Raw genomic sequence first — 15,175 nt, 5'->3', positions numbered from 1 at the left:
TGGACTACTGTTTTTAAGGCTGGAGCTTAACATTCTAGCAAGTGTCAACTTTTTTGTTTTTATTTTTATTTTTCATTCTGGACATGATTTACATGAAAATATGTGGCAGAATGTTGTCGTTAGCTAAGGCTAGTTAGCTAACTAGCTAGCTTGGTTACTAAGGTGCATTTGTTATATTAAAACATAATATTAAAATGCATGCTGCGGCTACTCAGACACGCAACAAAATAATTGGTACTTAGAGCAGTAAAAGTATTGATTCACCCCATATATCGTTATATTTTGATTCCAAGTAGCCAGGTTTGCTTTTTCATTAGTGTTTTTTTTTTTAGCAGTAGTTCTCCAGGCTTTCTGGTCCATTAAAGTTTTTTTCTTTGGACATTGGGTGCTTTTTCATTCAGTTGCAATCCTGTTCTTGTACTTGAGCATTTTAAAAAGAAGTGGCAGGGCTAAAAAAAAAAATAAAAAAAAAAGACAGCCCTTCAACAGATTCATCTAGTGTTCACTGAAACCTCATCATTAATGGTCACTTTGAAAGGGTGGCTGTCAAGAAGTCATTACTAAGGAAGGGAAACAGGGAGAAAAGGCACAGTTATGACAAATTACTCAAGATTTGAACTAAAAGTTGCTGAATCTGAAATTTTTGGTTCATTTCATCATCGCTATAGAGAAAGGACAAGAGAGACTCGAGCGTTTCCCCTGACAAATCTCCCAGTTAAATGTTTCCTTGTTTTTTGGTAATTTTATAATCCAATGCAACATTGAGGCATACTTCAGCCTCATTATCTCTCCGAATGCAAGACTCACTTTTTCATATTTTTGCACATTTCCCATCAAGGCTTCTAATTATTGGGCAACCTTTTTATAGATTTAGCGTTGAATTGGCATCAGTCGGTTTGTCATGCTTTTGACAGGACTTGCCATTCTTTTTTGTGTATTCATGTGGATACAGTACTCATGTGAGTGTTTTGGGGAGGGGTTTGCTTTTGCTTTTTTCTGACAACAACTGAAAAAGATATATCACGTTGTGTCCTAGATGTTAACTTTCATGTATGTGCCAGTCATTCCTATGTATTTTTCCAGGTGTAAAGAATGCCGACGAGAATGAGCTGCGCTCCATCGCCTCACAACCGGAGAGCAATCACGTCTACAATGTGGCTGACTTTAACATCATGAGCTCTATTGTAGGGGGGCTAACAAAAACAGTGTGCAAACAGGTGGAGCAGCAGGACAAAGACATCAAGCAGAGTAAGAGCAAATTGGAAAACTGAAACCTTACTAACATGCAAACAAGAATACTAGTAGGAACTCTGTGTCATGAGGAGTAAAGCATAAAGGAAAAGAGTTGTTAAACAAATAGTATCCTGAGTGATCACTTTGACTAGTTGTGTATCAATAAATGACCAAATGATAAAAAGTCAGAGTTAAAGTCTAGTTACAAAGTAAATTTGTTTACTATGAATCAAACCTTGTGTATGTTAAAAAAAAAAAAAAAAAGTTCGATGGCCTATAGGAACAGGACACCATTAAGTCAGATCGAATGTTCATTTGACCTGACTTAATGTGATTTGCACTTCAAAGTTATATCCAATCCGAGGCAGCCTGTTTGCCTGTCCTTACATTTTTGTCTTTCAGAACATATACCAGAGACAACAGGAATGCCGCTTGACCTAGTGACATCAGACATCACGGCCCAAAGCTTTCGGGTTTCATGGAGCCATGCCCCTGGAAATGTAGAGAAATACAGAGTTGTTTATTATCCCACTCAGGGAAGAGACCCAGGAGATCCACAGGAGGTAACTAGTGTATTATTTGCTGAAAACCACACATCAAACCAGCCAGAGCTGAGGAAGTCAACATATTTTATGTTGTGATATGTTTATCACAACATAAAATCAAGAAATATCCATTTTATTCCATGGACATGACTCTCTCACTCTGTTCAGCTTTGCATACAGATGTGCTGAAGGATAAGCAGCAGCTAAAAAATCCTACAGTCAGTAGGAGGAGTGTGAGGTGGGCAAAATGTACTTTTCCATAATATTTATGACACCAGGGGGAGTTATCAAGGATCGGGCAGGTTTATAGTTTGAGATCAGTTTTTCCTCGAGGCGTCAGTGCTATCGCCCATCCATACCTCTCACTTTCATCTCTCTATTCACTTCTCCCCAGAATATCTTTGCAGGTTATGACGGCTCACTAGAAATGATACTGTTGCTTGAACCAGGCACCTGCTTGATTTTTCCAGAACATTTGACCACAGAAGCCATTAAATCTCTCACTTAGCTGGGTTTACAGAGACCAGATGTTCTGGAGCCTCATGTAAAGAGACCTTTCCAGCTGGCTCACCGTGGGCCTAATCTTTATCACAACTGTCATCCTTTTAGTTCAGAATGAAAAAGAGAAATATTCTTCAAGTTTTAAGCGTTTGTGCTTTATCCCATTCAATAAATCGATTGTTTCCTTCTTCCTTTCCCATTCTCTTCCAATCTCTCCTTTCTTTCCTGGTTTTATCTCGCTTTCCTCACTTCTGTTTTTCATTTTTATGTCTCCCTATTTATTGCCTCAATTACCATTTTTCATGCCATTCTATCCCCTCCAACTCTTCACACCTTCTTTTCCATCTTTCATATTCTCTTACTTCCCTGACTGACCCTCCTGCACCCCTGCAGGCTGTAGTGGTCGGGAGTGAGTCTTCAGTGGTGTTACAGCATCTTAGCTCCGTCACTGAGTACCAACTGGCGGTGTTTGCTGTGTATGCAAACAAGGCGAGTGCAGCTCTGAGAGGATCAGAAACAACGCGTAAGTTTATTCTTGCAAACACACATAAGTGTGCTTATAAGGCTCCACACTCAGAACACAATTTAATAACAATGGCTTAAAAAGTTACAGCTGCAGAAGCCAGACATATTGAAAATGCACTTACAGTGCTGTGCAAAAGTCTTGAGCTATTTCTTTATATTCTGCTTCCAAGGAGTTTTCCTATCATTTTTTTAAAAAGGGTTCAGTCTTGAAGAATAATTCTCCAGGCTCTCTGTAGGGATTTCAAAGTTTTTCTATCTTTCTATCTAAAACTATAGAAAGAAAGTAAAGCAGATTAACAGTATCTGAAGTTCATGTGAGTACGAAAAAGGAAAATGTCCAGCAAAGACCCGACACAGGACCTTAGAGATGCATTTTGCCCATTGGTTGCTTTTTCACAGCGGTGTTGGAGATCTTGTCAAAACTGATACAATTATTAATGCAGAAATCCACAGTCAGATTTTTGTTCACCATGAAATACAATCTGGACAGACTGATTGGCAAAGGCTTCATTTTCCCACATGACAATGATCCGAAACACACTGCCAAAGCAGTAAAAAAAATATGCTTGTAAGGACTTCATAATAATATCACATTATTAAGGTTTTAGTAAAGCTTTAGCAAGTTCTTAATTCATCATTTATATATCATATCATCATTCCAATATGAATGATGAATTAAGTACTTGCTAATATCTTACTAATAATATTAATAAAGCTTAATAGTGTGACATTATTGTAAAATGCTGCTGTATTCTTATATATACTCCACAGTGGAGTACTATCTGTCATGGATTGGCCTCCCCAGAGCCCAGACGTCAACATTGTTGAAGCAGTATTTGAACATCTCGTCAGAGGGACATACAACATCATTTAAATACCTCTGACAGATGGAAAGAAGAGCTTTGAATGTCCTTCGAGAAGCCTGGAGAGAACTTGAAGATCTCTTAAAGAAGAAAGCTTGAAAGCTTGGATAAATATATTAATATATATTAAAAATATATGGTTGGCTCAATACTTTGCACAGCAGTAACTAATACAGCAATAAAGAATTTTATGCTTAAAGGTCAAATCTACCTTAAGCAGTATACCCTGATGTTTATAGTTATTACAAAAATCCATTCATGTGATTCCTCCTTTATTGAAATTTGCCATGTTATTTTGTTTTTTGCTGTGTCGCAATGTGTGTGTATGCTGTGTGTGTATGCATGTAGTGGCTCTTCCCACAGTCACCGGCCTCCAGCTGTTTGATGTGAGTCACAACACCATGAAAATAAAATGGAACAGTGTGGATGGAGTCTCTGGCTACATGCTGCTTTATGCACCTCTGACAGATGACTTGGATGAGAAAGAGGTAGTAACAAAAAATAACAAAATAAGGGGAGGATGAATTGTTTATTTAGTTCAAAGTTGTAAACCTGGAATTTGCTAACATGACATCCAAAGTTTTGTTTTAAATCCTGAAGTTTCTTTTTGTCCCTAGATAAGGGTGTCAGATGCAGTGACGGAGCTGGAGCTGGATGGGTTGATCCCTCACACCGAATACACCGTCACTGTTTATGCCATGTTCGGCGAGGAGGCCAGTGAACCTGTTACAAACCAGGAAACCACATGTGAGTAATGCACACCCAAACAGTTTTTAATTCTTAGCCTTTTTTATTAAAATTAATAAAAATTCAAATAACCCAATAGTCAGACATTCAAACATTGTAAAAGAGAAAACTGGATCATATGTGTTCTTCATAAAAAGTGTCCTTAATCTCAAAAACTCAGACTGGTTCTCATGAAGCTGGTAAAAATGGCTGAAACAGTGATGTTTTCTCCAAGGTCAAAGCTCATAGTTGTTATGCAGCAATAACTGTAGACAGCTGACCTTGTTTCCATATATGATAATAGTCTGCTCTGATTGTCTCTTACAAAATAAGAAAAATTAGCCTATTTATTGTATTAAAGAAATTAAATCCAAGTGTCTTTGACTGATGTCTAATTTAGTCACTTAATCATTGTGAACAGACGTCCATACCATGTCCACTCCGTGTACGCCGACTACTTCATTGTTTTCCAACCATTTGGAGCCACGGCACATATTTCACATTAGAAAAATCACACGGCACAAAAAGCATATTTATAATTTTTCCTCGTGCACCAGGTATAGTGGAATTAGCTCGGTTTGTCACCAGTATACCATTTTTTCTTTCTTCTGACCACTACTCATGCTAGGGCCTTCTCCATGACCCAGGTCAGATTGACTACTTTTGCTTTTCAAATATTTATCGACTGCTATCTGGCTGTGTCGTCTCACTCACGGCATGACTATTACGTAATTTTGTCTTTGCCTTCTTCTGTTTTTACTGGCAGTTGGCAACCCAACTGCTAGTGGCAGTACAACTACTACTAGAGGGTAGTTGTACTGCCCTCTAGTGGAAGAGAATGTAATTGTTCTGCCCGTTACTCATGCCGGTTGCTTAAAGGTGGAACCTGATTAGTTCACATGAAGCCTAACAAGCAGTTAGCAGCACCCACCCATCACCAACAGCTTTATACTTAATATTAATTTAAATGGGTGAGGTAAAAAGAAATCACACCGCGAGCAGTTAATATGTCCAAAAAATACCAAAACTACTTTTATACAAGGCTGAACACATGCTCATTTTTGCTCCAAAGTTAGACTCAGTCTTTGGCATGGGCTTCATTTTTTTCACAGCCAGGGTTTAACGCCTGATCAGCCTGAGCTTTCTCTGTCTCTCCCCCTCCAGTACCACTGAGTCCTCCCAGCAACCTCCAGTTTTCTGACATTACCCACAACTCGGCCCACATCAGCTGGGACCCCGCGCCTAGTGGAGTTAATGGTTACCGCATCATGTGGGACAAGACAGATGGACTAGTCACAGACGAGGTGACGTGTGACCGTTTTTTTTTTTTCTTTCATGTTTTGGGAATTTTGTTTCTGAGTGGCAAGATGAAATAAGAAATGAGAAAAAAAGAAATGAGAAAGGGATGAACAGTCGAATAATAAAGGGCTAAAAGCCTAACAATAATCATATGAATGGAAAATTTACAGATACTGCAGTTTACGATACTGATAAAGCTTAGTCTTCTGGAAATGTTCTGTGTTATGAATATCATAGATGAAGACTTGAAAAATATCCCTACATTGAGTCTTAGTAGACTTGCTGTCTTTCAAGTTAGTAGCGTTTATCTTGTTCTCTGTTTAAGAGGCATAGCAGTGGGTTTGTCTGTGGCTACATGATGTTTCTCTGTGTTTCCTGCAGGTGGAGGTTGGTTCAGTGAGTTCTTATGACCTCGGTGAGCTGACGTCTTTGACGGAGTACTCAGTGGCAATTTTTGCCCTGTACAACGAGGGCGAATCAGAACCGCTCACCGATGCGTTCACCACCAGTAAGAAACTGGCATTTGACTTTTGCGAGTCGCCGTCACCAGTGGAGAACAAATTTTTGTTTTCTGTATTCTTGTTTCCCAACATCTCTGTTGAGGACAATTTAGCCTCAATCTCCAGAAAATAGTTCTATCAATATCATTAAAAGGCAAACCATTTCTCTTATAGTGCCAAACAGTGGTGAATTTTATTACCCTCAGTGGTCCTTTTGCTATTTTGGCAGCCTGCCCATCACATTTACACCTCAGCATAATAGCCCAGTCACATTAAAAGGTCATTTCACTGTCCCTGACTATTCTGTCACGCTAACAGATATTGATTTGTTGGAATATCCCTTTGCAACAAGCAGTTGGGCTCCAGCGCTGAGTCAGCTCAAAGAAATGTGTCTGGCAAGCAACTATTAAACTATCCACTTTAAAAGGACCGTTTGCATTTTTATTTATCTCCTGGCAAAGTTTGTTTAATGGACCAGTTTTCAGAAAGGGGGCTTTATGAACTAACAAAAATGCAATGGCACGTTTCAGCTGTTTGAGTGGGAAGCGGTAGGTTCACACCAAAACGGTGCGACGGTGCTTTTCCGAGAACATTTTGCTGAACTGACAGTTATGTTATAAATTGGCTCAGCAAAAAAGTTTCATAAACTTACAGTGTAATCGGGGCAGAATTGAAAATATTATTGAATTTATGTGAATATTAACACATGAGAAAAAAGGAGGGGGAAAAAAAGTCTCAGCTTTTCTGTCTTTCAGCTCCAGTTCCTGGTCCTCTGAATCTACACTCCAGTGAGGTCAGCACGGACAGCTTTAAGGTCAGCTGGGATCACTCAGCCAGTGACATTATTCTCTACAGACTCTCCTGGACACCATTCGATGGTGGCAACACAAAAGAGGTTAGTTCCACTAAAATACAGAAGGTACAGCACTGTGCAAAAGTCTTGAGCCATCCTCCTTTTTCTGTATTTTGTTAGGAAAATACTTCAGTAATGTTGACGTCCAGGGTCTGGGGAGACCAATCCATGACAGATAGTACTCCACTGTCGGCTTTTCTGTATAAGTATACAGTAGCATTTTACAATAATGTCACACTAATAATTATTAAGATATTAGTAAGCGTTTAATTCATTATTTATGCCGCATTGCCATTTGTAAATACAGATATATTATTATTACTATGATTATTATTAGTTACTAGCAGTGCATGCTACACCATGCACAGCAGTATACTAAGGAGGAATGATGATAAATAAAATATGAATTAAACACTTGCTAAAACTTTACTAATACCTTACTAATGCTTAAAAGTATGATATTATTATGAAGAGCTATCAAGTATATTTTTACTGCTCTGGGTCTGCGTTTGGGATCATTGTCATGTGGAAAAATGAAGCGTTTGCCAATCAGTGTTTCCAGATGGCTTTGGCTGGTGAATCAAAGTCTGACTGTACTTTTCTGCGCTCATAATTGCATCACTGGCTAAAATTCAGCTCCCAAAGCATTACACAGTCTCCACTTGTTTGTAGTTGCAGATACACGTACGTCTCTCCTGACCTTGACATGTTGATGACAATATGAACAAAAGATTTCAGACCTGTTGCTTCTCATTTTCATCCCAGTTCTTTATCCCAGTTCTGGCCCTTCAGGTCAGCTGAAGTGGCAGAGGCATCTCTCAGGTCCTGTGTCAGATGAATTTTCTCCTATTTGTTAAATGCAGGACTTTCAGATACTCTTCATCAGCCTACCACTTCTTCTTTTGCCACTTTTTCAGTTTCCTAAATATCTTGGGACTGCACGCCATCCCAAGATATTTTATCCCAGGTTTTGTACTAATAGCTCTTTGGGAATCTTTAAAAATGTATAAGAAAGTTTGGCTTCTTGGTAGCAAAATATAAAGAAATAAAGGCTGGCTTCAGACTTTTGCACAGTACTGCATGGTGTTTTAGATCAGTAAGAATCAAGCATCCAACAGCATAGAATCACAAGGTTAAGCTTGCAGTGTTATTATGCAAACAAAACATATTATTAAGCATCTGAAGAAAATAATCTGCATGGATTTCATTTAGCCTGGAGTCCAGTCATTATCTCTTTTTAAGAGGAAGCAGTAGCTCCACTCCATGCGCACGGATAAAGAGCAGTCTGTCTCCTATAGACTTACACAGAAGCTTAACTACACTACCGGTAGCTGGTAAAACCTCTGGCTTGGTTGAGTATAAATAAAGGCTGAATAAATCTAGAAATTAATGGCTAGGGTGTTTTATTACTATGATCTGGGGTTTAGAGACAGCTGCAAGGCAGCGATAGAGCCCTTAGAGTGTGTGTCTGTGTGTGTGTTTGTGTGTTTTGCTGAGAGTCATCGAAGCTGAAAATAACACTCTGGGGAGCTGGAGAGGTGGGCTGGTAATACCGCCAGACTAGAGAAAGGGATACATGCAGCTTTTCTCTGTTTCTCACCCACATACTCCGTGTGCTGGCACACACACACACACACACACACATTTACATCCTTCATCGATTTTCTCGGTATTGTTACATCTGAGAGGGGATTAGACATAATGCATACAGCACAGAGTGAAATGTTATCCATACAAAAACTTTATGATAATTTGATATTTTTCTTTTTAAGTTGTCTTTTCTTTTTTCAAAAACGTATCTGCATGAGTCTCAGGAAACAATAAAATAAAACAGAAAATTTTACATTAAATGGAAGAAGATGTAAAAAGGAAAGGGAGACAATGACTCATAAACAATACACTTGCTTCAGGGAAAGCACAAATTGCCCCCGTTGGTAAAATCTGCATGCAACTGTACCTCGGAGGGTTTTGCAAAGAAACAAATACCTCCGCATAATCTGGTTATTGAGCCATCTGGAGCAAATACTAATTTCAGGGTTTCTCTCGGTAGAAGTGTGCTGTACTCTTGTTGACCTCTTTGTGTGTACCTTGGGGTCTGATTTTTTTCTGTGTAAAACAATTTGTAGTGGTTCTTTGGACTAGTGCAGATGCAGCAAGTCCAACTGGAAGCATTTTGTGTTCGTAGGAAACCACACACACCTGTGATAGTTATATCATAGGAAACATGTAATCCAGTAAGACTTATGCTCATGTTATTTTTGTTTTGTTCAACATAACAATGAAAATACTACATGTAATCTCCATGCATACCTGCTTCATTACCACCTGCACTACCATTTCCTGCTGTTTCTCCCTCTACCTGCAGAAATTATGAGATGACTTATTATTTTAGGTTTTCAGCGGCTTTCTCTCCTAAAACTCAGTCACGACCTTGGAATTTGACAGCCTGGAGTTTTTCATTAGAGTATTAATAACATCATCAGACTGTTTGATAACATTCTTGCTGTTTTGCAATATTTGAACTTACAAAATTCTTCAGATTCAACTTGTTCTGGCAAATATAGCAGCAAATAAAAGCACAAATCACTTAAAGTTTTTAAGTGAGTTTATCACTTAACTGTAATTGCTTCAGTAACAATACTGCTGAAAGTACTGTATATATTTTTTGTTTTGTCTGAACAAACAGGTTATAGAACAACAAAATCTGACATTTTTGGAAACTATCAGCCATCACGTCTCTAAAGTTCGGAGAGACCGCGCTGTTGGAAATCAGATCTAATATGAGGTTTGTTTCTTTCCTGTAGGTGGTCTTGAGTGGAAGTGATAACAGATACTCACTGACCGGCCTCAGTCCCTCCACTGAGTATGAAGTTATGCTGACGGCCATATTCAAAGACAAGTCTGAGAGCGACACAGTCTTTGTCACTCAAACCACATGTAAGTGTGACGAGGTTGTTTAACTCACAGAGCTGTGAGTTTTTGCTTTATCTAATCAATATTAAACTTGACAATAGTAAGGCTCACGGCTTTCCTTGAGATGTAATTCCTCCTGATAGAGCACTGCTGTCTGCTTATTATAACAGATCAGTGCAATCACATGTGCATTTAGGATAAGAAAATGAGCATTTCTGAGTCAAAGCAAAGCACTGCATGAACACATTTGCATTGATTTGTTTGTCTCAGCTTATCTCAGGAGAAGAAAATCTATTTTACCATCAGTGATTTGTTACGTATTCCTGTCTAATTGGCTTACTTATCGACACAAAGAGTTGTTGAGCAGAGTTTGAATCCAATTATCTGATTTGTCCTCTTTGTATTTCCCCAGTGCCCACACAGACAACAACAACTTCTACCAAAACCACAGGTAAGAAGCGTCCGAGCTGGCTTTCTGTAAAGCTTCAAAATGTCAGCAAAAACCAGGTCAGCAAGTCTTAGGTAAAACTGTGCCATGAAACTTAAAAGCAGTTGCTTTAATTTTTTTGCTAGCATGTGTCCAGTGGACAGAAGGCTAATTTCACTTGGTACTTTTTCTGAAAAACTATCCCTGCAAAGAGACTGGCCAAATTTTAATCATGGCTCAAGCCAAGGCATCTGTCAAGGAAGGCAATTTCCATTTTAATGCGAAAGGCTCCACTAGCTGCCAGTGCAGACCTATGTTGCCAAAGTGAAAACGTAGTTCTCTTAGTCCTTGTAGCAGATTTTTGGCCATTGTTGCTTATTTATTTTCAAGAAGCAAAAGCAAAATTACCGAGTAATTAGAAAAAGAAATGTTGAAACTGTTCATTTTAAAGAGAAAGTTGAAATGCTGATAAGAGTCTCTCCTAGAAGTTTGAATTTATATAAGTGTGTTTACCAAGTTGGCTTCATCCAGAGACTGGAGTTCAGATTCTGGCTTCTCAAAGGTGACCAAAGGCCATCTGGAATGGGTTTTTGTTGTTTTAGAAGCAGACTACAGCTAATTGAGTCTTGTGGCTTCAAAAGCTTACAAAAGCAACATGTCTCCTTTACTTAAGTTTTTGCCCACTGTCCTAGAAAGTTTCACACAGCACATCTGCTTTGTTTAAAAATCCAAGTGGCCCTCTAAAAAGCACAGTTCAAAGCAGCCGACTAAACACCAGCAGGTTGCCTTTGTTTAAGAAAGAAGAAAAAAAAATCATAGTTAGTGCTTTAAGGATGCATCATATAAGCTAAACAAAAGCTTTTTGTGAGTGCTTGTGAGAATACTTTTCTTTAGCACCCCAAATCACAGTGTGTCGAGCTGAAACTGAAACTTTCACGCTGGCTTTTTCCCCCTGATATTTTTACAGTGTGAAGAAAATAAAGTTTGAGCCAAGCCTCATTTTTTGAGAAATAATATCTAGAGTAATTTGGTACAGTAACAGCGAATCTGTGATGTGGTGTCTCAGCGGCACGTCAGGCTGTGAGAAACCTTCAGCTGAGTGACGAGACCACCCAGAGCTTAGAGGCTTCGTGGGAGCTGGAAGACCCCAACGTGGAGAGCTACAGGGTCGCCTACACAAGCCTCAGCGGAGATCACAAGGACTCTGTGAGTTGGAGGTTTAAGGGTTTATGTTAGTTCCCAGATTTTAATTTTTTTTTTCCCTCTCAAGAGGTGTTTTAGATCCGGGTTACATGTTTGCAGCTTCTAAAGCTGCCCTCCATCACAAACTGCCTCCCTGGTGAATTGTGAATGCTGATTATGTGGAATAGACAACTAAAAGTTTTTTTTGGAGGAAGATTATTGTTGTTTCCCACCTCCATCCAACTGGATGGCCCTGCAGCGGTCAGCGTTGGGTCGTCTGCTACAGTCAGAAAACTGATTACACTTTTAGTCCCGGGCCACTTAGCCCCTCGTTCTTGATCCCTCTATCTCTTCCAAGAGCCCTTGAGCTCAGTGCCATGTACTGACCCTGATCGCTGATGCGCACACACACACACACACACACACACACACACACACACACACACACACACACGAGTAGTCAGCCTTTCCCTTATTCTTCTTCTGTCCCTCTATCTCTCTGTTTCTCTTCTCTATCCTCCAGCCTCCCTTCACTCCCCCTCCCCTCTTTTAATTTCCCAATGTGGTGTCAGAGCCGTAGAAGATGGAGAGTCCAGGCCAGGCCGGCAGACATTCCATTATCTTTTCAGCAGCCATTTACCTCACTGCGAGTGGGGATGGAGGGCAGCAGAGAAAAGAGCAAAAGAAACAAAGGGAGGTGGGAAGAGAAACAAAAGCTGCACAAAATGCGAGGAAGCTTAAACCTGTCTGCCGGCTGATGGCCAAGGCCGTTCCAGGTCACACGTCTTTTCCAAAGTTTCGGCATGTTTTGGTCCGGACGTGTATGAAAGACAGATGAAAGGAGAAAGAGAGAAAACTCTGTTTGTTTGTTTATGTACCTGAAAATGCACGCGTGTGTCTGCACCTCCACTTGGACACAGTGTTTCAGCACCCAAGTCACAGTGGACAGCTCCTCCCCATCCTTTGGCTCTGAATAGCCTTGTCTCAACACTCATGTCACGTCTTGGTGTAGAAGTTGAAGACCAAGAAGGCAGGACGTGCAAAAATGAGATAAACACAAACAGTAAATTGTAAAGAATAACTGTAATCCAATAGGGTCCAGAAAAGATGAAGACCAGGTAATACAAGACATTCACAACTGTACATGGATGATGCAGTTCACACCTATTGCTATTTATAATATCAGTTAACAGGAGTTAGTCAGTTTTTAGTCCTGACAGTTTTCAATGAGGAGAGAAAATTTGAAAGAACTGAACTTAATTCATAGTAATAAAATTTTCAGCAATTAGACTCCGAGGAAGCTACATTAGCAGAGCATAGTCCAAAAGTGATACAAAGTAGGACAGGACCTCCCCAGGGCCTAAATCCTGGTGGTGGCAGAGATGAAGCAGTGGAGACCCGATAATGAAGTAATATGAAGACTAGACTAGCAGCCCAAACACCCAGGAATGCAGGTAGAAGAGTGAATACTGAATAATCTTCCTTACTGAACTTGACTAAAAGTTTCATTATTGAAAGATTGAAATAACTTGGTTGTGTCAGTGCCACGTAGTTTTTCAAGCTCAAATGACTTACAGTTTAGTTACAGATATCCTCAGTTAGATGCCAGAGCAGTCAAAGTGTGCTTTTAAACTGCGTTGCATAATCTCAGTAGTCACGGTTGTTATGGAGCTGCAAATGACTGTAATTTTCATCATTCTAAGCACTTTTAGAGGAGCAATTCGTAATGCTCAACTTTTAGTGCTCAAGCCAACATGACTGAGAGCATGAGTGCTCTGCATAATGAAAACTTTGACCTCCTACAGTTTCAGGACAGCTGCGGATGAACAATATGTGTGCTACAGTGTAGCTGAAAGCACCTTTAATAAAATCCACTTGGTGTAACTTATCGAGATTGTTTTGCCAGCCAGTGAATCTCATTCTTAGTGTATCTCTATCAGGTTTTAAGTATACTGTAAATTATCAGTCTCATCATGATTAGCTTGTTGCCGCAGAAGAAATACTCAGAGTACAGGGGGTGGAGGTGCGGGCTGTTGGATAAAAAAGGAGCTAATTTAAACCAAGTGGTACTTTTAGGATGCAAACAAACATCCAGGGAAATATTTCAACAGTTATAAATGAAGACGGGGCAGTAATGGGGTTTTTCTCAGCTATTCCCTGCCCCACTTTTGCCATCAACTGACTTTATTGACTGAGCTGAATTGAAAAGACTTCTTAAACTTCCTCCAAATGTCCCTTTAACCCACCAGAGCAAAGATGCTGTTTCTATACCCAGTGTGCTATATATATATATATATATATATATATATGTGTGTGTGTGTGTGTGTGTGTGTGTGTGTGTGTGTGCCTGTGGCCCATTCAAATGTTCCCAGAATGTGTGCATTCACGTGTGTGTTTGCAATCGTAGATGTCAGTTTCTGGAGGTGAGAGGAGAGCAGTGCTCGAGCCTTTACAATCAGACACCAGCTACAAAGTGACAGTCACTCCGGTGTACAGCGATGGACAAGATGGCCTTGGTGCATCTGCCATGGGTTCCACATGTAAGGCTAACAAACACACAAAATGCAAAGCGCACACACACACACACACACACACACACATCCCTGCCTTACTGTATTGACCATAATGCTGCGTTTCTCCCTTTTCACGACACAAAGATGCAGCTCCCGGTTTAGGAGAATACTGGAAGTTAATGACAATGAATTTCATCGCTGTGAGCAGAGCGTTCATTTGCATTGCATTAATTTCATGTTCATTTACGTTCTTGAAGGAGATTATAAATCAAAGCCACGACAAATACTGATGCATTCCTAATTGTCTTAATGAAGGCCACTCATAATTGCTGCAGTGCCTTTCATTAATGAGACGATTAAATTATTTTGCTCAGGTCTAATTGATTTTCTCAACTATTCTCTAGATTACCTCTTATGAGCCAGCAGTGGCTGTCTCCTCATCGCGCACAGAATTGAAATGTCAGACAAAACATGTCTTCTTTTTAGTTGAGAGCACTATAAGTCATTGTAATGCAAATAAAAATCTACTTAGCTTGAAGAATTATGCATCAGAGCCTGGTGTACAGTAAGAGATGATTTTGTGTGTTTTTTTCAGTGATGAATATTATTCCCTAAATCAGTTCCTGAAGTAATGTGTTATTTCTCTAATTGTGGGAAGTGCACAACTCACACTCAGCCCTGTCAAGGCTGGATATTAGACCTGTAACACCTAAAAGCGTCTCTTGTAAATTCAAAGACTCTCAAGTGCTGAAAGCATGAAAAATTGTCCCAGTGGACAGCAATTGTTCTATCAAGCTGAATATAAGCGCTGAGCTTCAGATTTATATAATTAAACATTAATTTTATCATTTTTATTTAGAAGTCCTTGGGTTGATTGTCTTTATAACTGATGACTTAGGTGAATTAGTTCTTATGTTAAAGTTTTAGCATGTGTTAGTAATATCAGCTGCAGTTCTTAGAAGCTCTTCTATGTTCTGGTTTTGCTTTGTTTTTGGCAGTGCCGCTCTTGCCTCCTGAAAATCTGCGTGTGTCAGAGGAGTGGTTCAATCGCCTCAGGGTGTCGTGGGATCCACCTCGGTCTCCTGTTGAGGGTTA

General features: G+C 39.6%; 1 protein-coding gene across 1 annotated transcript in view; it reads left to right on the top strand.

The window, feature by feature from the left end:
* Nucleotides 1-15,175, top strand: part of col14a1a (collagen, type XIV, alpha 1a) — a 151,839-nt gene that overhangs the window by 48,839 nt on the left and 87,825 nt on the right. Inside the window, exons 8-20 of the mRNA XM_013913665.1 lie at nt 1,084-1,248; nt 1,636-1,796; nt 2,673-2,802; nt 4,016-4,155; nt 4,285-4,414; nt 5,558-5,697; nt 6,074-6,200; nt 6,948-7,087; nt 9,850-9,982; nt 10,371-10,409; nt 11,452-11,591; nt 13,975-14,107; nt 15,079-15,174. Of these exons, the coding sequence (XP_013769119.1) occupies nt 1,084-1,248; nt 1,636-1,796; nt 2,673-2,802; nt 4,016-4,155; nt 4,285-4,414; nt 5,558-5,697; nt 6,074-6,200; nt 6,948-7,087; nt 9,850-9,982; nt 10,371-10,409; nt 11,452-11,591; nt 13,975-14,107; nt 15,079-15,174 (1,674 nt within the window). The remainder of the gene's footprint in view (nt 1-1,083; nt 1,249-1,635; nt 1,797-2,672; nt 2,803-4,015; nt 4,156-4,284; nt 4,415-5,557; nt 5,698-6,073; nt 6,201-6,947; nt 7,088-9,849; nt 9,983-10,370; nt 10,410-11,451; nt 11,592-13,974; nt 14,108-15,078; nt 15,175) is intronic.

This window comes from Pundamilia nyererei, unplaced genomic scaffold, assembly GCF_000239375.1.
Source record: "Pundamilia nyererei isolate P.nyererei 1_Seehausen unplaced genomic scaffold, PunNye1.0 scaffold00144, whole genome shotgun sequence".
Taxonomy (NCBI): Eukaryota; Metazoa; Chordata; class Actinopteri; order Cichliformes; family Cichlidae; genus Pundamilia; species Pundamilia nyererei.
This window is presented reverse-complemented; position numbering and strand designations above follow the sequence as displayed.